Source organism: Aquarana catesbeiana, linkage group LG11 (genome assembly GCF_042186555.1).
Source record: "Aquarana catesbeiana isolate 2022-GZ linkage group LG11, ASM4218655v1, whole genome shotgun sequence".
Lineage (NCBI taxonomy): Eukaryota > Metazoa > Chordata > Amphibia > Anura > Ranidae > Aquarana > Aquarana catesbeiana.
The window spans coordinates 88,282,366-88,306,669 of NC_133334.1; the positions used below are offsets into that span (position 1 = coordinate 88,282,366).

Here is a 24,304-nt window from a genome sequence, read left to right on the forward strand (position 1 = left end):
CCTCAGAGATATGCTGATTGCCTTGTCTGTGCTGCTGCTGGAAGGAGCCCAGACGACCCTGGATAAGTGCCCTGCAGCTTTGTTATGGTAAGTGAGACAACCCCATATCCCCCACACACCATCCCATACCCCACTCCATCTCCCCTGGGGACAGGGACCCCTTCTCACCTGGGGACAGGGACACTTCTTACCTGGGGACAGAGACCCCTTCTTCCCTGGGGACATGAACCTCATCTCCCCTGGGGACAGGGCCCCCAACACCCCTGGGGACAGGAACTTCATCTCCCCTGGAGAGTCCATTTCCCCTGGGGATGGGGGCCCCATCTTCTCTGGGGACCAGGACCCCATCTCCCCTAAGGACAGGATCCCCATTTTCCCTAGGGACAGGAACCTCATCTCTAGACCATACTGGCTGGCAGGGCTGGCACCAGCCACCCTAGGGTGCCAGAATGAGGGAGGGGCAGTAAAATCTAAATCAACAGATAATTACGCTGCGCTAAAGTGTGTTGTATTATGCAAGTCTGTACTATAGTATACCAAATTCATGTATACTTGCAGACGCATATATAAAAAAAAATGAATAAATATATGTAATCGATACCCCCACTGGGTAAATAGCAAATGTGATAATAAAGTGCTCTTATATGATCCAAAGTGATCTGTGTCTTGAAAATATTCAATAAAATATAAGTATATGATTACTCAAAAAATATGTGGCTCAATAATAATAATAATATTCAAATGCTAGTTTGAACAAACTTACTAAAGTGCATATGTACATATATATGGGTATACACAATCTAATCAAACAAACATGCTAAGAGTGCATATATAAATAGTATTAAATAAATTACAAATAGATTCCAAAAGGTGCTTTGGTGCCACACAATTCTTGTGATAAGCAGTTCTTATTGGAACAAATCTTATGATTGATTTGTGAAATCCCGTGAACAGATCGTATGAAAGTGCTTATGAGTGATGTCCAATGGTGTTATTTGTTGGCATGCTTATAACTTCACTTGTGCCGCAGACCATGCATTGGTGCAATCCGGTGACCCCCTAGGTAATATGCTCACCTAAGAGCGTGTGACTCAGTTGTTACACTCAGTCAAATCACGCGTTTGAACCACCCCAGTGGGTAAACTGCCTCTCGCTCCATCCTGGCCCCTCCCCAATGCGTGTCGATACAGGGATGACGTATCTTCCGTATCTGATATCAGATATCTGATGATATCCCCCTGAGGAAGATACGTCATCCCTGTATCAACACGCGTTGGGGAGGGGCCAGGACGGAGCGAGAGGCCGTTTACCTGCCGGTGATGAAACACATACCATATCCTTGCAGCGGTTCGCTATATATACGTTTTGCATAGAGCGGTGCACTGATACACCTTACAAATGTGAGTACCCCAGTTGGGGAGTGTATTTTATCTGCCTAATACATTTTTAAACAATATCACACCATCGAGTTTTCTTCTCTCATATACCTTTGAGATACTGCATTAGAACCTGGGATCCGGTAACCTGCACAGAACCCTGGGGTGGTTCAAACACGTGATTTGACTACGTGTAACAGCTGAGTCACACACTGAGTCAAAGCACCTTTTGGAATCTATTTGGAATGTATTTAATACTATTTATATATGCACTTTTAGCATGTTTGTTTGATTAGATTGTGTATATCCATATATATGTACATATGCACTTTAGTAAGTTTGTTCAAACTAGCATTTGAATATTATTATTATTATTGAGCCACATATTTTTGAGTAATCATATACTTATATTTTATTGAATATTTTCAAGACACAGATCACTTTGGATCATATAAGAGCACTTTATTATCACATTTGCTATTTACCCAGTGGGGGTATCGATTACATATATTTATTTATGGTTTTTTATAAAGGCGTCTGCAAGTATACATGAATTTGGTATACTATAGTACAGACTTGCATAATACAACACACTTTAGCGCAGCGTAATTATTTGTTGATTCAGATTTTATTGCTCCTCCCTCATCCTGGCACCCTAGGGTGGCTGGTGCCAGCCCTACCAGCCAGCATGGTCTGGAGATGAGGTTAATGTCCCTAGGGAAAATGGGGATCTTGTACTTAGGGGAGATGGGGTCCTGGTCCCCAGAGAAGATGGGGTCCCCGTTCTCAGGGCAGATGGGGTCCCTGTCTCTAGGCAAGATGGGGTCTCCATCCCCAGGGGAAATGGACTCTCCAGGGGAGATTAAGTTCTTGTCCTCAGGAGTGTTTGGGGCCCTGTCCCCAGAGGAGATGAGGTTCATGTCCCCAGGGAAGAAGGGTTCTCTGTCCCCAAGGGAGATGGGGGCCCTGTCCCCAGGTAAGAAGTGTCCTTGTTCCCAGGTGAGAAGGGGTCCCTGTCCCCAGGGGAGATGGAGTGGGGTATGGGATGGTGTGTGGGGGATATGGGGTTGTCTCACTCACCATAACAAAACTGCAGGGCACTTATCCAGGGTCGCCTGGGCTCCTTCCAGCAGCAGCACGGACAAGGCAATCAGGAGCTGGCAGACAAGCCTGCGTTGTCCTCTGGGGAGCTGGCTCTGATAGGGTTGCACCTGCGTGCCTAAATTTCTTTTGGGAGAAGTGTGCAGTGCGGTGTGAGCCGACTCAGGGGGAGGGCTGGGGAGGACACTGGACTGAGTGGTGCTGCATGGGGCAAGAGAGAGGGACCCAGAGGAGTCGGCCGGGGACTCAGGTGGGGAATGCAAGACTAATGGGGCCAAGTCACAATTGCAACCCTTGCGACCCCTGTAGCTATCCCCCTGTGCATAGATGAGAAGCAAGCGACAAATAACATTTTCACGGGGCTGAGCAAATTTATATATCTATTATATCACCCATCATTGCCAGAGGACAACAAAATAACGTCCAGGAAAAAAAAAGTTTTGAAGTAAGAAGAACTAAGCCCAAAATGAGAGGACACGTTATGTCATCAACCCAAAACTGACCAACAGTCGCTTTTTTTCCACTAAGTCAGAATATTCATCAATAGCACACATCATTTTTAACATCTAAGGCCGTTCCTTTAGGTTCATACCCAGAAAATAAACTATTTGGTTCCTAACAGTAATATCTTTTTGATTTACAACCCTTTGTTCTCCACTTTGTTCCGAAGGTTCCAGAACTGTGGCATCTGCCATTATACAATAAAATGTCAAAACCTTACTTTTTTGATTAGGTGACAGAATGGTACAATAAGCTTGCAGCACAGATGGTTGTATGTGCCCCACTAAGAACAGCATTAACATGAATATTTAGGTGACCTGAGTATTTATATGCAAAGCTGGACTAAAAGAAATCTTAATACCATAATGGTATTATGTTAATGTATATGGCTACTTTCATTTGGGGTGGGGGTTTAAAGTAAAATTCTTAGAACTCTGTTTTAGCAATAAGAATATTAGAATGTAGGGACCAGGATGATGGGTATGGACTGGTAAAATTGGACCATAGTGTATAGTTCAATGCTCTTTGTAAAGCTCTGTAAAAAATGCTAGTACTCAAGCACAACAAAAGCAATTGTGAATAAATAATATCCGCACTAGGTCACAAAATTAAAAGTATATGTGATAGATGTTATTCAGCCTGTCCTCTGAAGATGTCATTCTGAGGAAACATGTCGGGAGTGGCCTGTCTGTGACACCATCACATGTTAGCGTTGGTCCGTGCTGTTTGCCGGTCCATCTCGGCACCTCTCTGAGCCCAAGCCATGAGCCTGCTGCATGACCATTTTATGGGATGAAAAGTCCCCTTTTTTGTAATTTGAAGCTGTGGACTAAATAACGGTGCTAAAATTTTTGTGTTCTTTATGGAAGTCTGTATATTTTTTATTTAATGGTGACTTCGATACAGAGAGCTGTTGGTATGACGTGGTGGAATAGCTTCTAACTTGGATATAATGAGCGCATATGACCATTTATAATATAATGGTCCAACAGATCTGGTAAGAGGCACCTTTGATCTTATCACTTGGTGGCAGATCCTTCTGCACAGTGGAGGATGAGTATTTTATGCACACTTTAAGGCCTTTCATACGGGCTTTCTGATCAGGTCTGTCTGTCAGTTTTTCAGGCGGACCTGATCGGACCCTCCGTTCACTTCTATGGAGCGGCGGATGTCAGCGGTGATATGTCCGCGGACACCTGCTGCTATCCGATTCGATCTTGTCCGTGAAATCCAGATGGATGGAGACCCTATTTTCCGCCCGACAGATGGGATCAGATGAAAATGGACAGGCGGTCTCTCCCCATAGAGGAGAGTGGGGCTCTGACAGGTCCGTCTCTGCACAGTGAGTGGAGACGGACCTGTCATCTGCCTGCTCAGCACGGATCAGCGGAGCCCGTGTGAAAGGACCCTAGCGGTTGGACTTTTCTAAATGGAGATCCTTAAAGGAGGATTGTTAAATCGTTTCTTGTGGATGTTCTCCTTCTATGGACACTTTTTAAATTTATGTATATTTTCTTGTTTTGTGTGTTTTTGGAAGCAATTTCACTTAATTGGTGTTTATCACTAGTTGAGTATTACACTGGAATTAGCGCTGCTTTTTATGTGCATTTTACAACAAAAACAATGCATTTTTCTTATGTGCACACATACAAACATTTAGCAGATCTTACCGTGGCCAGTTTCTCTATTTCTTCATCCGTGGCTCCAAGTGATGCTAGTCCAATGTCCTGCATAAAACATTATATAAAAACACATGCCAAGGTATGAAGATAGATGCAGACAGTTGGCACTCAATATCAATATTACAAAATCTGAAAACCTACTATTGGGTAAAATAAAATGATACTAAAAGGGTTAGTCTTACCAGAAACAGAAGGAGGGAATTGATAAGTTGCGTCATTACCTGGGTTCTTACATTTTTGTAAATTTCTTGTATCACCCTATCATAGTCCCTGTCTTGGTTCCTGCCCACCTTGGAGCTTTTGGATGTTCCTGTCCATAATTAGGTGTTTCTACTGCTTTTTATTTTTCATAATATATAAAATAGAAACAAATTAGAAGTAAAACAGAGGAAAACCCCTTGTAATAGTTATAGTAGGTGTGCAGGTCTGGAAACTAACGCACAATTGCAGAAATCCCACTACTGGAGTCTGCAAGTGATATTAGAGACCAAGTTATGTGGGTTAGCCATCTGGCATTTGTCAAAAGCTAAACTAACAGTGGTGGGCGTGCTGATCCTGAAACTTTAAGAGCTAAGGCATCAAAATGGTTAGGTACAGGCTTGATTAATGCACTGCCATCAAATAGGATATACATTTTTTTTTTTACAAAAGTGGTTGTAAGCAATAAATCAAAACTAAATGTCCTTTGCAGAACACTAAGGTGGGTTATAGTGTTAATATGAATTTTCTTTGAAAAGGAAGAACGGTAAACAAAACATTGGCACTACTGCAACAGCTGGTGACAAGACACCTCAATTCTTGCCCAGTTCAGGGATCCACTGGCATCTTCTATATGTGTCAGAAACACATTAGAGAATAATGGCTGCAGTGACTGCAAAGGAACATTTAGCATGCCAGGGGCCTGAAACACTGTTCTAGCTCTGGACAGTATGGGTAGTGTAAAAAATGGCTGGACTTGGGCTTCATAGGTCCTTTAAGTCTCTTACATTTCCTTTCTGAAACCTGACATTCGCCCACTAAACAAAATGTGCTATAAAACAGCAAATGTTTTCTGATGTGTGCATATATTACAATCCTAAATCCTAAATCAAACAGATGATAGAAGACAAACCTGGGAAAACTGAGCAAATGTTTTATCAGCCAACATAGGAACATGTCCCAACAGCTCATGGCAGCAATCCCTGTGGAACAATGAAAAGTAAAGAATTTGTATTATCTTAAACATAATTGTAAAGAGCACTCATACATACATTTTTGCATTTTGCTATACTTTAGTCTGCTCAAAAAGCTCATGGTTTCTAGCTTTTTCTAACTTACATAGATGAGTTAAAGAAGAACTTAAAGTGGAAACCCTCTCCTATACCCAGTGAAGTGAACAATCTCAGATGATACACAGAGATTAAACAAATCTCCCTAGATAAGTTTTACATGTATATCTGTTGTCTTCAGTTCGCTATATTCTTTAGAAAGTGCACATCGCGTTAGAACATTTTTCTTTTCTGTTCAGCACTGGGTGTGGAGTCTGGGTATACACTGTGTGAGAGCTGATTGGAGGAAAGCCACCACCCCCCCCCTCCCCCCTCCCCCCTGCCCCCCCGCCCACATAGGCAAAGGAAGAAAGTGAATCTATTTATAGCACCCACCCTGACACAAATTTCAATCTGGTTTTATCTTGGTTGTCAGAGAGCTTGTCAGAAGTTATCATGATAACAGAAGAATGGAGCAGCAGAAAGACACAGGACTTAGGGCTTTGGAGAGAGATAAGAAAAAACTACAGATATATGTGCTTAGGTAAAATTCCATGAATCAGGTTTACATCCACTTTAAAGAAAAAAATAGTGTCAACTTGTAGAGCTCCCTTGTGGCAGGTTGTCAACCACTTCAGGACCCAGCCTTTTTCTGACATTTGTTGTTTACAAGTAAAAATATTTTATATGTCACATGGATTTTGCAAAGCGTTTTTTTGATGCAATTTTTTGGGAAAAAATACACTTTAATTAATTAAAAAAAAAAACATAACATACACCCCATTTTTTTGTATAATATGAAAAATGATGTTACGCAGACTAAATAGATACCTAATGTGTCATGCTTTAAAATTGCGACCCTTTAAAAATTTCTACAAGTTACCAGTTTAAAGTTACAGAGGAGGTCTAGTGCAAGAATTGTTGTTCTCGCTCAGACGTTCGCTGCGATACCTCACATGTGTGTTGTAAACATTGTTTAGATATGTGGGCGTGACCTACGTATGCATTCACTACTGCATGCAGGGACAGGGGCACTTTAAATTAAAAAAAAAAAAATTGTATATGAATTTTTTTTACACTTCCCCATTCATTTTTTTTCACTTTTATTGCTATTGCTATTGATAATAATACAGAATGACAGGTCCTCTTTATGGAGAGATCTGAGGTCTAAAAGTAGATGGTAAATTATTATAGAAATATGGTAATAGCACAAAGGCACTCTTCCTCAAAAACAGTCTTCACAGTGCTGGCAATGCAAGAGGGGAAAGGTAGCAATACTAGCAATCACAGCTCTCATAAAATACAGGTGACCAAGGATGTATCAGTGCCGTGTCCAATCTATCCCATCTTGGGGGGTTCACTCTTCATTTTTTCCCCAAGGAAGAATATTTGTTAGAATTCAGTTTTATAGGTGATCCCGTCTCCATCTCTCTTCCCAAGAACACCTTGATGCCTCCCCCCAGGTCCTTTTATCTCCTCACAGGGAGCATGGATGAAAGACATAAAGCCTATCTATTAACTTTTGGGTGGGACCACCCATTAAATGATTCTCACATTATTGCGCAAGGGCAAAATGAGGACAGACAGTGACATCCAGTGGTGCCTGCAGAAATTACAACAGATATCCTCCCAGATGTACCAGATGCATACAATAGGGTGCTAACATCCTGTTACAAATTCAAATGTTTTATTTGGTTAGCATTACCTTGGATTTGATTTGCATCTAGAAAAATTGCAGCTAAAGCCCACACTGACAAACCATCAGCATCAATCCAGTCTGACATTCCCAACCATAGTAAAAGCAAATACACATCTGCTTTGAAGAGATATTCTTACTATAACTGGACAATTCTTTTATTGAATGGAACTTCCATTTATTGTAGCGGCTAGGAAGTTCTGTTGTTGTTCCAAGATTCTGTTGTTTGTTCAGCACTGCTCACTGAAATATAGAGGCTTATAGAAAGCTTCATATACAGCTGTGTTTTATTGTCTTCTACTTAGACACTGCACATCTGACCACCATAAAATAGAATGTTCCGTTTTATTTTATCCAGGCAAAAAGTGTCTGTGGTTATCCAGTTAAAGTGGAACAAGTCCTGACATGCTTGGATACATTTCCAGTAAGAGAATCACATGCAAACTATTTTTTTATGTGTTTTTTTATATCCTTCCTTTTATTTAAGTGCACAACAAGCTTTAAGTGTTTTATGTTTGTTTTGTATTTTTCAAATTTTAGAGAACTGGTTATGAAAGGGCTTAACTGGTTTGTGACCAGAGGCCATTAATGCCTAGCTGTCCAGACATAGCAGTGTCTGTTTGCAACTGTTAACTTGACAGCAAGGATCTTCCCCTTCCCTGCTGAAGAAATGCATCTCAACAACATGATGCTACCACCACCATGTTTCACGGCGGGGATGGTGTGTTCAGGGTGATGTGCAGTGTTAGTTTTTTGCCACATATAGCATTTTGCTTTTAGGCCAAAAGGTTCAATTGTGGTCTCATCTGACCAGAGCACCTTCTTCCACATGTTTGCTGTGTCCCCCACATGGCTTTTTGCAAACTGTAAATGGAACTTCTTATGGCTTTCTTTCAACAATGGCTTTCTTCTTGCCACCCTTCCATAAAGACCAAATTTGTGGAGTGCACAACTAATAGTTGTCCTGTGGACAGATTCTCCCACTTGAGCTGTGGATCTCTGCAGCTCCTCCAGAGTTACCATGGGCTTCGGGGCTGCTTCTCTGATTAATGCTCTCCTTGTCCAGCCTGTCAGTTTAGGTGGACGGCCATGTCTTGATAGGTTTGCAGTTGTGCCATACTCTGCATTTTTGGATAATGGATTGATCAGCGCTCCATGAGATGTTCAAAGCTTGGGATCTTTTTTATAACCTAACCCTGCTTTAAACTTCTCCACAACTTCATCCCTGCCCTGTCTGGTGTGTTCCTTGGCCTTCATGATGCTGATTGTTCACTAAGGTTCTCTAACAAACCTCTGAGAGCTTCACAGAACAGCTGTATTTATACTGAGATTAAATCACACACAGGTACTCTATTTAATAATTAGGTGACTTCTGAAGGTAATTGGTTCCACTAAATTTTAGTTAGGGGTATGAGAGTAAAGGGGGCTGAATACAAATGCACACCACACTTTTCAATTATTTATTTGCAAAAAATTTTAAAAACTATTTATCATTTTCCTTCCACTTCACAATTATGTGCCGCTTTGTGTTGGTCTATCATATAAAATCCCATTAAAATACTTTTACGTTTTTGATTGTAACATGATAAAATGTGAAAAATTTCAAGTGGTATGAATAGTTTTTCAAGGCACTGTATTTTTTACCCCAGAATGTAGAGATGTAGCACAGGTAAGTTTTGTACATGGATTGGCTGCCATTCATAATCTTGGGCTCTGTAATGCATTGCACCACTCAATAACACAATGCGATGGTATGAATGGACCCTAACTCTGTAACAAATTTGCATACCAAAATAATTTTTACATTGCTTTTAAAAGGACACAGAAAGCATTTATTTCGTATATTTTCATAAATATCCTGCTTAGATTTCTTAGTAGAGGCTGAAAATTAGGTCTTACCATCTTGCCCCTGCCCCGAGTAGATGTAGTTCTTTCACCCTTCCCCATCAAAGATCTATATTTGCCTAGATCTCAAGCTAAGGTTTACAGAATTGTTTACTTTGCTCTGGCGGCTTCTTTTCCCAAGGTCCGTGTGTGCGTAGTGAAATCCAATATACTTTTATGGGGCTGGTAGACAGATACGGGTCAAACTGCATATGCAGTCACACAAAGAAAACTTTGTGTTAGGGTCTCTTTACCCTTTAAGAAGAGTAATTCTTTTTATGTGCACAGCAAGTGCACCCAGAAAGAAAAACTCCAACAGCTGTTGTTGTCAGTAACAGTTGTTTACAAACAAACAGAGCCATGTGATCACTGATTGGTTCCTTATTGCTAGTGTAACCTGGACTGTTAACAGCTGTGGAACTTCTTCCTTTTTTGTTGCTGTGTTATCCTGCTGTGGTGTGGACATGGTTAAACTGAATATTCATTAATGCCGAAGTAAAGCAGCCTTTTTAAGGTGACCCCTTTGTAATGCTCATCTATGAAGTTTCTCCGGTGCAGGGGGCAGCCGATGTGGGAATAAGAAGGGAAGGAGCGGAACAGATGGGGAGCTGAGAGGGGGCACAGGCCTTGAGACATGAATGTGTGTGGCAGAAGGACAGAGAGTGCAGGGTCCTGTGCTGCACAGTGAGTACTGAGATCTGTGTTGCAACTGTTTGATGCTGTGTGTTGGATGCCTGTACTCCAGGGGCTACTTTTGCACATCTGGAATGAACTGCTATGAGCCTGGAGGCAGTGTGCAGGGCTGCTGAGAAAGAGGCTTCTGCTGCAAGCAAGGACATAGACACTAGCTGCTTGGACACATGTTGAAAAAGAAACACTCTATCAGTTTGTTACCACCAGGGACTGAGATGTAAAGTTGTGGGATTAAATAGCCCAGCATGCCCGCAGGGACTGGGACTGACTGTGCAAAGAGCTGAGACCTATGCACAAAGGCCTCACCAGAGACTTGCTGTTAGAGACTTTTGAGCTGCTGTTCCAGACGTGAGATATAGAGAGAAACTGCAGCTGAAATGTGGTGAAAGACTGAGACGGAGATCTGGTGAAAGATTGTGGCAGAGATCCAGTGGAAGGCTGTTGCTGCTATCCAATGAAAAGCTGTGGCCCAAGATTTGTGGTTGTGCTCTCCAGACTCATGGTTCCGGACCTGCTGACTTAAGGGAGGAGCTATAATCCACCGAGTTGCAGAACCGACCAACAACCCAGCCAGGCTGCTGTGGAGTGAAAGGAGGATGGGCATGGAGCAGGTGTGTGGGAAAAGACTGAGCTGCTGCTGCTAGATGAATGGATCCCTGCTATGGCTGACCACAATCGAGTGAGAACTCAGAGAAGTAAAAAGACTGAGAGCCTTTTCCCTGGGAAGGTGTGATTTGGATGCCTGATGAGATCAGGCTGTCCAAAGAGCACTCCCACGACTTGTAAGAAATGAAAAGAGGAACTGTATCAGACGGATTGAAAGAGAGAGATCACAGCAACTTCTATCCCTGTCTGACTTGAACTTGACTTTTACTGAATCAGAGCAGATATCAAGAGACCCAGAAGATGTTGCCCTGGATCTGCTAAGAGATTAATATCATACAAATGAATCTGTTGTCTGCTGGGAACTATTGTGCTTTTTTAAAGGGCCCCACTTTTGCCGGCCAACATTTTGTTTTTCTTTTTTCATCATTCACTGGCCAGTGTGACACTACAGGGACTGCTGGCCAGCATTTTCTTTTTCTTTTTCATTATTCATTGGCCAGTAAGGATGAGCCGAACACCCCCCAGTTCAGTTCGCACCAGAACTTGCGAACGGGCAAAAAATTTGGAAGAAAACGCGAACACCATTAAAGTCTATGGCACAGGAACATGAAAAATCAAAAGTGCTCATTTTAAAGGATTATATGCAAGTTATTGTCATAAAAAGTGTTTGGGGACCCGGGTCCTGCCCCAGGGGGCATGTATCAATGCAAAAAAAAGTTTTACAAATTTTTTTTCGGAAGCAACTATTTTAATAATGCTTAAAGTGAAAAAATAAAAAATGAAATATTCCTTTAAATATCATGCCTGGGGGGTGTCTATAGAATGCCTGTAAAGTGGCGCAGTTTTCCCGTGTTTATAGAAAAAAGAGAGACTTCCACCATGTCAGAAAAAGTGTGGTGGTCCCATCCCTAGTTAGATATACCAAGAAACAAGTACCCCCTGGGTGGGACTTTAATAGACCACCAACACTAAATAAATGTAAACAAAGTTTATTGCACAAATATACAATGATGAAACAGGTGAGTATATGTTAAAAAAACGTATAACGTCCAGTAGTGCATATAACAAAACAAGACACAAATAACAAACAAAATGCAAAAATGACACTTGTACTCTCCAATGGATAAAATGCCCTAATACCCGACGCGTTTCCGTTTTTTTGCACCTTCCTCAGAGGTACAGGATGGAGAATGGTCACATGTATTAGCTCAATTGAAGCGATCCCATATCAGGAGCTTGAAACAATTCAAAATATCAGGAAAGGCGCAGAGCGCCGTTCAGAAAGATTGTTGGTTTGGAGAAATCTATTCCCACATCGGTGTGATGATAGGTGTGTGATAATAATTAGATTTCGGCTGTAAACAATGTGTGTGAACAATGTGTGCTCTTTTTGGGCACTGCCCAAAAAGAGCACACATTGTTTACACCCGAAATCTAATTATTATCACACACCTATCATCATACCGATGTGGGAATAGATTTCTCTAAGCCAACAATTTTTCTGAACGGTGCTCTGTGCCTTTCCTGATATTTCAAATTGTTTCAAGCTCCTAATATGGAATCACTTCAATTGAGCTAATACATGTGACCATTCTCCATCCTGTACCAGTGTCATTTTTGCATTTTGTTTGTTATTTGTGTCTTGTTTTGTTATATGCACTACTGGATGTTACACGTCTTTTTAACATATACTCACCTGTTTCATCGTTGTATATTTGTGCAATAAACTTTGTTTACATTTATTTAGTGTTGGTGGTCTATTAAAGTCCCACCCAGGGGGGTTTTTCTTGGTATTTTCCCATGTTTAGAACAGTACCACAGCAAAATGACATTTCTAAAGGAAAAAAGTAACTTAAAACTGCTTACGGCTGTAATGAATTATCGGGTCTCGGCAATATAGATAAAACTCATTGAAAAAAACGGCATGGGCCCCCCCCCAGTCCATTACCAGGCCCTTTGGGTCTGGTATGAATATTAAGGGAAACCCCAAACCAAAAATTCAAAAAAAAATTGCCTGGAGGTCCCCCCAAAATCCATACCAGGCCCTTCAGGTCTGGTATGGATTTTAAGGGGAACCCTGCACCAAATTTTTTTTTAAAATGCCGTAGGGGTCCCCCCCAAAATCCATACTAGACCCTTATCTGAGCAAGCAACCTGGCAGGCTACAGGAAAAGAGGGGGGGCGAGAGAGCTCCCCCCCTCCTGAACCATACCAGGCCACATGCCCTCAACATGGGAGGGATGTTTTGGGGTCCACCCAAAACTTCTTGTCCCCATGTTGATGGGGACAAGGGCCTCATCTCCACAACCCTTGCCCGGTGGTTGTGGGGGTCTGCGGATGGGGGTCTTATCGGAATCTGGAAGCCCCCTTTAACAAGGGGACCCCCAAATCCCAGCCTCCCACCTATGTGAATTGGTAATGGGTACATTAGAGGAAGGCGGGGTCGCCCATTTACGCCACTGAGTGGCCCCGCCCTCAGCTATATAACAGCTGTCACCAAGAAGAAGCATCACTCAGCATGAGTCTCCCATGGAGGCGGAGCTCTTGCGCCTTTTTTTTCTTTCTTTTTTCGGCTTGTTAGGCGGCATGAGATGGATCTACATCGCGGGACATTTTTATTTTTTATCTTTTAATAAAAGACTTGTCCCAAAGTGTCTCCTGTCTTTTTTACTATTTATGACACTTTTTTGTGAAATAGTAGGAGTACAATGTACCCTTTACCAACTCACATAGGGGGGAGGCCAGGATCTGCGGGTCCCCTTGTTAAAGGGGGCTTCTAGATTCTGATAAGACCCCCGTCCAAAGATCCCCACAACCACCGGCAAGGGTTGTGGGGATGAGGCCCTTGTCCCCATCAATATGGGGACAAGGTGCTTTGGGGGTGACTCCAAAGCATCCCCCCCATGTTGAGGGCATGTGGCCTGGTACGGTTCAGGAGGGGGGGCGCTCTCTCTTCCCCCCTCTTTTTCTGCAGCCTACCAGGTTGCGTGCTCATATAAGGGTCGGGTATGGGTTTTGGGGGGGACCCCTACGCCAATTTTTTTAAATTTTGGCGCAGGGTTCCCCTTAAAATCCATACCAGACCTGAAGGTCCCCCTCACTCCCAGCAGCCGTTGTCACATTTTAAAAAGTAATCTGTAAATGAATGAACTGCAAGTCTCATCTTCCACTGTGGCAGACAGCTTGTATTTCTTAATGGACTGTAAGGATACTGGTCAGTGCTCTTGTAGTCCACTGACACTTCCTGAAGCTAACTGTCTGCCTGTACAGAGGTACTGACAGACTGCTGTCAACAGGAGCCTGACATCACACCCATGATCCACTGATTGCAGGTGCAATGCTTTGAAGGCTCCAGTAAAATGAAATAATAAATGCACATTTTTTTACCTGCAAAATCATGTGGATTTGTTTTTACTAAAGGTGGACTTAGCCATTAACCTCTCTGGCAGTATTCCAGAGTCTGGCTCGGGGTGGAACTTCAGAACCAAAAGCGGTAACCCCGAGCCAGACTCGGGATCGCATCGCAGGATCCAGGAAGAGCTTACTTACCTTGTCCCCAGGATCCTGCGATGTCTCCCCGCAGTGTGAGCGGCTTGTCCTCCGCTCGATTCATCACACACCTGGGCTCCATTCCCTGCGAGCGTTGCAACGCACGGGGACGGAGAACGGCGCCAAATTCAAAAAGTGAAACACACACAATCCATACAATATACTGAACTCTTACAGATTACATTACTGTATGAAATTATTTCACCTCCCTTTTGTCCCTAGTGGTTTTTCCAGTGCCCTGCATGCAGTTTTATATTATAAAAACTGTTCTTTCTGCCTGGAAACTGGAGATTGTTCATAGCAACCAAAACCGTTCCTTTACATCAAAAGTGGTTTTAGACCAGCTAGAAAGCAGCGATAATAAATTAGAATCACTCACAGAATTGAGCGATAGTGATTTGTGGGGAGATCCGTCATCAAACACTGAAAAGTAATGACAGTGACAATTCTACAACTGAGCAAATTTTAGTGTTTTTGATTTGATTACATTATTGAATAATTTTTATTATTATTATTATATTATTTAGTATAATTATTTATAGTTATTTATTATATTATAATTTATGATTTCGTGTTTCAAAATTTATCATACCCGAGATGTCTACTAGACTCTGGTTTGGACAGATTTAAGTGAGTTATTCTTAAAAATTACAGGCCTACAATATAAAACGCCAAATTTCCATGCAAAATAATGGTACCGCTTTCAGCATCAAAAATATGAAATAATCATACCACCAGGGAGGTTAAGCAAGAACTTAAATTACTAAATCCTAAATTATTATATTTGTGCAGACATGTGGAAGGGTTATGTTTTACCCATTATTCAGCTTGACTTGGTATGAGGCTGACTAATAAATTGACCATCAACCAACATAGTAACGGGCATATATTACTCCTATTTTGTTTCCGTTTCCCCCCTTCTGAGGCAATATAATATATCCTTTATTTGTAAATCTTACATTTTTTTTTGAAAATGTGTAATATTTTCTTGTGTTTTTCTCTCTCCTTCCCCGCATTATCTTAGGAAGAGGTACTTTTCGCTGTCTTAACATTCCTAATCATGCTTTTGTTACACCTCCTTGTCTCTGTCTCCAAAATTCCTTCTTCAAGACGTTTTCTTTATAGTTATAGTAGCTATTTTCTCAGTTTTAAATTTTACTCATTTCTATGCTTTACTCTCAAATGAATCTCTGCATACCCTCCTCTTACTGCAGTTTATTTCTCATTGTTGCTATTCTTTCTCTCCTGGTGTATCTTTTTCAGTACTTCTTCATACTGATTACAGGCAGATTATTAAAAGAAATGGGGCACTGGAAATGCGTAGTGGCCCCTCCCATTGCCAACATCACTGGCTCCAGTTGATAGGTGTGTACTGTCTGTGCACTCCTGAAATCACTGTTGGATCTAGACAGCTGCTATTTCTCCCATTTCCCATTTTGCTGCTTTACCTGCCAGTTGCCCTGAGCAGTGTTTGGTGGTCAGTGTCCTTGCCTACTGCATGTCCTGCTTGGCTTCCTGTGGCTGTTATACTCCATCTTGTTTGCAGTGCCAGTGTTGGTTCTGGTTCTGTAAGTGTGCTATTTTAATAAACTTCAGGGCTGATCCTAGGGTCACAGACGCCTGGGTGCAGAAATATTTCTGGCACCCCCACGTGGGCATGGTCATCTTACCAACTCCTCCTCTTTACAAATGTTTCTATGGCAACGACTCAAACACAGAGATGCTCCCCTAAGAGGTCTTCGTTATCCTGGGATCCTCCCATGATCTTTTAACAATAAAGAAAATATAGGAAGAGCGTACACTAATGAGACCTGGAGCGGAGTCTCTCTGATGAACACAGAGAGGGCTTCTGTTAGAGAGCCTGTTAGAAAGAGCCCCCAGACATAGTACAGGAGAGGGTCAGATACTGCAGACATGGTACAGGAGATGGTCAGAGACTGCAATCATGGTACAGGAGATGGTCAGAGACTGCAGACATGGTACAGGAGATGGTCAGAGACTGCAGACATGATACAGGAGATGGTCAGAGACTGCAATCATAGTACAGGAGATGGTCAGATACTGCAGACATGGAACAGGAGATGGTCAGAGACTGCAATCATGGTACAGGAGATGGTCAGAGACTGCAGACATGGTACAGGAGATGGTCAGAGAATGCGGACATATTACAAGAGATGGTCAGAGACTGCAGACATACTACAGGAGACGGTCAGGGACTGGAGATATAACACAGGAGATGGTCAGAGACTGCAGACATACTACTGGAGATGGTCAGAGACTGCAGACATACTACAGGAGATGGTCAGGGACCGCAGACATAATACAGGAGATGGTCAGAGACGGCAGACATACTACAGGAGATGGTCAGAGACTGCAGACATACTACAGGAGATGGTCAGAGACTGCAGACATGACACAAGAGATGGTCAGACTGCAGACATGTTACAAGAGACGATCAGAGACTGCAGACATACTACAGGAGACGGTAGACATACTACAGGAGATAGTCAGAGACTACAGATATGATATAAGAGATGGTCAGAGACTGCAGACATGAAACAAAAGATGGTCAGAGAGTGCAGACATGATACAAGAGATGGTCAGAGACTGCAGACATGTTACAAGAGATGGTCAGAGACTGCAGACATGTTACAAGAGATGGTCAGACTGCAGACATGTTACAAGAGATGGTCAGAGACTGCAGACATAGTACAGGAGATGGTCAGACTGCAGACATGTTACAAGAGATGGTCAGAGACTGCAGACATACTAAAGGAGATGGTCAGAGACTGCAGACATGTTACAAGAGATGGTCAGAGACTGCAGACATGTTACGAGAGATGGTCAGAGACTGCAGAAATGTTACAAGAGATGATCAGAGACTGCAGACATAGTACAGGAGATGGTTAGACTGCAGACATGTTACAAGAGATGGTCAGAGACTGCAGACATACTAAAGGAGATGGTCAGAGACTGCAGAAATGTTACAAGAGATGGTCAGAGACTGCAGACATGTTACAAGAGATGGTCAGAGACTGCAGACATGTTACCAAAGATGTCAGAGACTGCAGACATTTTACAAGAGATGGTCAGAGACTGCAGATATGTTACAAGACATGGTCAGAGAATGCGGGCATATTACAGGATATGGTCACTAGACTAGATGGTCACCGCGGCTGCAGTGGCGTCACTAGGGTTGGTGTCACCCGGTGCTGTAAAACATGGTATCACCCCCCTCCACCAACTATAGTCGCACCTCAGTACAGACCCCCCTCCACTAAGTATAGACCCCCCTCCATCAGTGCAGACCCCCCACTAAGTATAAACCCCTCCCTCAGTACAGACCCCCCCATCAGTATAGACCCCCCTCAGGACAAAACACCCCCCTCCATTAGTACAGACCCCCCTCAGGACAAACCACCCCCCTCCATTAGTGCAGAACCACCCACCCTCCATTAGTACAGACCCACCCAGAACAAACCACCCCCCTCCTCTAGTACAGACCACCCCCAGAACAAATCACCCCCCCTCCATTAGTACAGACCCCCGGACAAACCACAAACCACCCCCCTCTATTAGTACAGACCCCCCAGAACAAACCACTCGCTCCAATAGTACAGACCCCTCCAGGACAAACCACCCCCCTCCATTAGTACAGATCCCCTCAGGACAAACCACCCCCTCCATTAGTACAGACCCCAGAACAAACCACCCCCCCTTAGTACAGACCCCCCCAGGACAAACCACCCCCCTCCATTAGTACAGACCCCCCCGACAAACCACCTCCCCCTTCCATTAGTACAGACCCCCCAGACAAACCACCCCCTTACATTAGTACAGACCCCCCAGGACAAACTACCCCCCTCCATTAGTACAGACACCCCCCAGGACAAACCACCCCCCCATTACTACAGACCCCCCCAGGACAAACCACCCCCCCTCCATTAGTACAGACCCCCCCAGGACAAACCACCCCCTCCATTAGTACAGACCCCCTAGGACAAACCACCCCCCTCCATTAGTACAGACCCCCAGGACAAACCACCCCCCTCCATTAGTACAGACCCCCCAGGACAAACCACCCCCCTCCATTAGTACAGACCCTCCCAGGACAAACCCCCCCTCCATTAGTACAGACCCCCAGGACAAATCACCCCCCCTCCATTAGTACAGACCCCCCAGGACAAATCACCCCCCCTCCATTAGTTTAGACCCCCCAGGAAAAATCACCCCCCCTCCATTAGTTTAGACCCCCAGTACAAATCCCCCCCTACATTAGTATAGACCCCTTAGGACAAATCACCCCCCTATATTAGTTTAGACCCCCCAGGACAAATCACCCCCTACATTAGTTTAGACCCCCCAGGACAAATCACCCCCCCCCCCACATTAGTATAGACCCCCCAGGACAAACCAACCCCATACATTAGTTTGGATCCCCCAGGACAAACCACCCCCCCTACATTAGTTTAGACCCCCCCAAGACAAACCACCCCCCCATTAGGCTAATTAAAAACACCCGGGCAGCAGCTGGAGAGGAGAGGACAGTGTGCAGCCGTGCCGCCCAGGTGGAGAACAGTGTGTCAGGCTTGGGCAGCAGGCAGGAGTTACACACAGGAGGATGAGAACTGGAATACATCGGGCTCGGCCATGGACCGCCCCCCCAGTGACATCACTGCGCAGCCGCGGCTGGTCTCTCTGCACACAGAGACAGCCACTCCGGTCTCCGGCTGTTTCGCTCTCCTCCTCTGACAGGAGGAGGGAGGGGGTGGGCTTCGGCAGAAAACACAGCGGCAATGGTGACCGGCAGAGAGAGCCGCCTACGGACAAGGAGAGGAGGAGGGAGGGGAGCACTTTGGTGCTTCAGCGCCCTCACCTCTGTGGCGCTCGCGTGCACTGCACCCTGAGCAGCCACCTGGGATCGGCCCTGATAAACTTATTGTGTATATGGGTTTAATACCTCCAGTGCCCTTGCTCTGTCTTTTGCATAGTGCCATTGGAGATCCTTCCCAGATCTTAGCTGAGCAGCTGCAGGAGTTGTCTGAACTTTTTTAACCTTAATCCTCCACCTCCCCTGTGATCCCATCTTTTATACACTATGGACCTGTTTCTACTTAAGGAGGGCTGAGTATGCTGTACGCACTCCAGTGTGCACTATTTTTCTTAACAATAACTGAATACATCCATTCATCATAACCCTACATGTTTCACCACAAATCACGGTTACTCCAGGGGTCAAGTGCTCAACATATGTACCTAAGTGTATATAGTGTATATCAAAACACGTCACCCTTTAACTAAATGGCCTACAGGTACTGTGCTGTCAACCTCCTGTGCTCATAATTACAGCACACTCTGATACTAATTAGCACACATAATATTGTCAATTACCATAGTTAGGAGATACAGGTTAAAAACATTTGCTACAACTAGAGAAGAAAATAGATCTAATTTACAAAGCTCTGACACAGGGATAAGGCTCTCTAATTTATCCAATTGACTGTAATTTTTGGATTTCATTGGACTGAATATAGATGTCACTTTTTTTTTATATACTTATTGTGGTGGGTTAGCTTTGTGAATTGAGCTCATTTTATTTTATATGCATATGTACATGAGTGCAGTGTTCATACCACTGGAGCCCTTAAAGCACATAAAGATCCACTGGGTAATTTAAAGTGGAACTAAACCTAAAAAAACCCTGACAGGTAAGATTTTTAGAACAGAACCTAACCTGTCAGTGTTTATGTACACTATGGCATAAAGCACTTGGGGGGCTTTTTTTTTGCGGGGGTTTAGTTCAGCTTTAACTTTCCAGAATCTATCAAATATGACAATGTTGGATGGATTAATCTGGAAGGAAATTTTAGTTGATACTTACGGTTCTGGTGAATGCATTGGTGATGATGCGTGTCGAATATACTGGGTACACTGGAAAACACGGAAAGCCAAACTGGAGAGAAAATCTCGAGCAGATAACAAGCCGGCCACAGGGCGTAACTGGAAGCCAGTCCTTTCTTTAATGAGCAAAAGCAGTTATTACATGGACCAGATACATTAAAAGGAACATATCTTCCATTTTAAATAAAAGTTCAAATCCTGATTACAAGCAGACATGAAAAGATAAATGTGAAGGTGATTAAAGCGGATCTTCACCCATTTTTTATACTTGATATCAGTGGCTTGTATAGATAGCACTGAGTGCTATCTGGACCTTTTTTTTTTTCCCCTACCTTGCGATATACGTGCTTTCCTTTGTTCTGTCCCTGCGGCTGTGGGCGAGGACTTTGTGGGTATTTTCGTTATTTCCTATTTGCGGTGCACTGTCTCCTGGGATCTCGTGTCATTCATCCCAGGAGTCAGTGCGGAGAGCCGCCGTGAAATCTCGCGTGATTTCCTACGACGACGCCTGTTGTGATGGCAACCTGAGCTCTTGACGGCGATCCGATCTGTGTGTACTGAGCATGCGCGAGATCGGGGCTAGAACGGGCAGTGCATGCTGGTCTATCAGCAGCACCGTATCCCGGAAGAGGATTGCCCACAGGCAAGATGAAACCCGGCTAAAGAAAAAGATATACTTTTTTTTAATGCAGAAAATGGAGAGCAGTAAGCTGGAAAAACAGGACAAGTAAGTTCAATGTTAAAATATACTATACATTGTCAGTTTGCCAAAAATAAAAATTGTGTGGAGACAGTGAAACCCCGCTTTAAGGTGCGCTCTCCCAATGTATCACACTGTCTTCGCCTATCTGTGCACTCTGTGCAACCTTTCCAACAATCCTCTCCCACTCTCCTATGACCACCTTATTAGTTTTGCTCTCTCCCTGTCTTCCACCTCCTCTCCCTCCAACCGCCTAACAGTTACACGTAGAAACCTTCGCCACCTCATCCCTTCTCTTTTCTACTCTGCTACTGATCACCACTATGAAAAAATCTCACCCCTGTTATGCCCCAACCTAGCCACTTTCATCTACAACAGCTCACTGTCTTCCTCCCTAGACAAGCTTGCCCCCCTCACTACACGCAGAATTAGGCCCCGACTGCTACAACCCTACAAACGACACCAGAAGCTTCAGAAAATGTAGCCACGCTCTTGAGCATCAGTGGCATAAGACTAAGTTCCAAGAAAACTTCACACAGTCTAAATCTGCCCTCCTAAAATAATATTCGTGCCTCCACACTGCCAAACAGACCTACTTTATCACACTCATTAACACCTTCTCATCCAGTGCACGTCAACTCTTCTCTACCTTCAACACTCTACTCTGTCCTCCACTGCCTCCACCCTCTAACTCGCTCACTGCCCAGGAGACCAATTACTTCAAAACTTCAAAAGATTGATACAATTCATGAGATCTCCAATGCGCAAAAACCTCCCCCATGCAACACCCCATGTCCACAGATACAATCATTACTTCCCTCATTCAACCCTGCTACTATTAATGAGGTTGCTAAATTTTTATCTAACACTCATCTAACCACCTGCCCCCTCGCAAATGCTACGCTCAACCTCTGACTCAATTCTACACTCTCTAACTCACATTTTCAACCTCTCCCTCTCTTGTGGCATCTTCCCAAACTTTCTAAAACATGCGCTAGTCACCCCCATACTTAAAAAGCCCTCACTGGACCCCACCAATCTTAACAGCCTATGTCCCATCTCGTTACTCGCCTTCTCCTCCAAACTTCTTGAAAGACTGGTCTACAACCGACTAAGTGACCATCTGACCATGAATAAACTTCTTGATCCCCTTCAGTCCGGATTTCACCCTCAACTCTCCACGGAAACTGCTCTCCTTAAACTCTCAAATGGCTACTAACGGCTAAAACCAGTGGACACTATTCTGTACTACTTCTCCTGGGTCTCTCTGCTGCCTTTGACACAGTGGCCCACTCCCTCCTCCTCTATAAACTCCACTCCTTTGGTCTCCGTGACTGTACTGTTTGCTGGTTCTCATCCTACCTATCCCACCGCTCCTTCAGTGTCACTTACAACTCTACTTCCTCCTCTCCTCTTCCTTTCTCCATTGGGGTCCTCCGAGGTTCTGTTCTTGGACCTCTCCTTTTATCAATCTACACCACCTCCCTGGGTCAGTTGATTGCCTCCCACGGCTTTAAATATCATCTCTACGCTGATGACACCCAAATCTATCTCTCCACCCCCTAGCTATCTCCATCTGTCTCCTCACGCATTACTAGCAGACATATCAGCCTGGATGTCACATCACTTCCTCAAACTCAACCTATCCAAAACCGAGCTCATGATATTTCCTCCCTCAGGTACCACTTCCCCTGATTTCTCTGTCAATATCAACAGCTCAACTATCAACTTGTCCCCCAAAACCAAGGTCCTAGGTGTAATCCTGGACTCTGAACTAACCTTTCGGCCCCACATCCTATCGCTATCCAAAATTTGCCACCTGAACCTCCGCAACATCTCCAAGACACGCCCCTTCCCAACCAATATCACCACAAAGCTTCTAATCCACCCCCTGGTCATCTCTCGCCTCGATTACTGCAACTCCCTCCTCACCGGCTTACCTCTAAATAGGCTATCCCCACTTCAGTTCATCATGAACGCTGCTGCCAGGCTCATCCACCTCACAAACCGCTCAGCATCTGCTATACCCCTCTGCCAATCCCTCCATTGGCTGCCACTCAACCACCAAATTAAATTCAAGATACTACTAACTATAACTTACAAAGTCATCCACAACCTGGCCCCCAGCTACATCACTAACCTAGTCTCAAAATACCAACCTAATCGTTCTCTTCGCTCCTCCCAAAACCTCCTGCTCTCAAACTCCCTTGTCACCTCATCCCATGCTTGCCTTCAGGACTTCACCAGAGCCTCTCCCATCCTCTGGAATGCTCTACCCCAATCTGTTCGATTTTCCCCTACTTTATCCACTTTCAGACGATCCCTGAAAACTCATCTCTTCAGAGAAGCCTATCTGGCCCCCACCTAACAACTGTACATTTATCTTCTCAATCAGCACATCGTCCACAGTTATTACTGCTTGTATCTCTTGACCTTCCCTCTTAGATTGTAAGCTCTAAGGAGCAGGGCCCTCTGATTCCTACTGTATTAAAGTGTATTGTATTTGTACTGTCTACCCTAAAGTTGTAAAGTGCTACGTAAACTGTTGGCGCTATATAAATCCTGTATAATAATAATAAATAATAATAATAATCACACCAACATACTATAAGTGATAGCAAAAAATATAAATTGAAAAAGCTATATGCAGCAATTAGTGGGACTAACGTCCGTGCAATATGAAATAACACAACGCCTTGTAAGGGGAAATGCGCCAAACGGAGTCAGCCGTGACGTCATCACGCATGGAACACACTACAGGAGGCTGTGCCACCATGATACTCTGTGCTATTCCTCATGTAATAGTATGTAAGTGCATAATTTTTTAATAAATCTTCGGTTTTAGGTGGTAATTCAGTCATCCTTCTTTCTTTCCCTCATCTGGTGAGCCTGGAGTCTGTGTGGATTCGGAGTCCTAGAGAGGAATTTACCCAGACCGCTGTTGCCTCAGCTGTGATCAGTGTTATACTCATTGACTTTTTAGGTCTAGTAAGCGGCCATTTCATTACGTATGCACTATGGTGATGCATGCAGCACTTTGAAGGCTACTGAATACTATAACATCAGCACTTATCTACAATTTTTTCTTGGGACTTTGTTTTATATATTTTTGCTGTTTATTTTTAATTTTTATTTTTTATACACTTCTTTCATTTTGGGGACTGTGCGCTCACTTGTTCACTGTTGTTATCTCATACCTGCTAAGTATGGGTGTGAATCACCGTATATGTGTTTTTTATGTTTTAGCCAAGTAGGTTGTTGTTCACATTTGTATTTTTGAATATTCTACTTGTGCTATGTCATATTGCATGGACGTTAGTCCCACTAATAGGTGAATATAGCTTTTTCAATTTTTATTTATTGTTATC

At 43.6% G+C, this 24,304-nt stretch overlaps 1 protein-coding gene across 2 annotated transcripts in view; it reads right to left on the reverse strand.

Annotated features, from left to right (window-relative positions):
• Positions 1-24,304, reverse strand: part of TH (tyrosine hydroxylase) — a 159,117-nt gene that overhangs the window by 13,274 nt on the left and 121,539 nt on the right. For both annotated transcript variants that reach the window (XM_073604708.1, XM_073604707.1), the window contains exons 8-10: positions 20,217-20,352; positions 5,772-5,841; positions 4,649-4,705 (exon numbers count right to left, since the gene is read on the reverse strand). In XM_073604708.1, the coding sequence (XP_073460809.1) occupies positions 4,649-4,705; positions 5,772-5,841; positions 20,217-20,352 (263 nt within the window). The remainder of the gene's footprint in view (positions 1-4,648; positions 4,706-5,771; positions 5,842-20,216; positions 20,353-24,304) is intronic.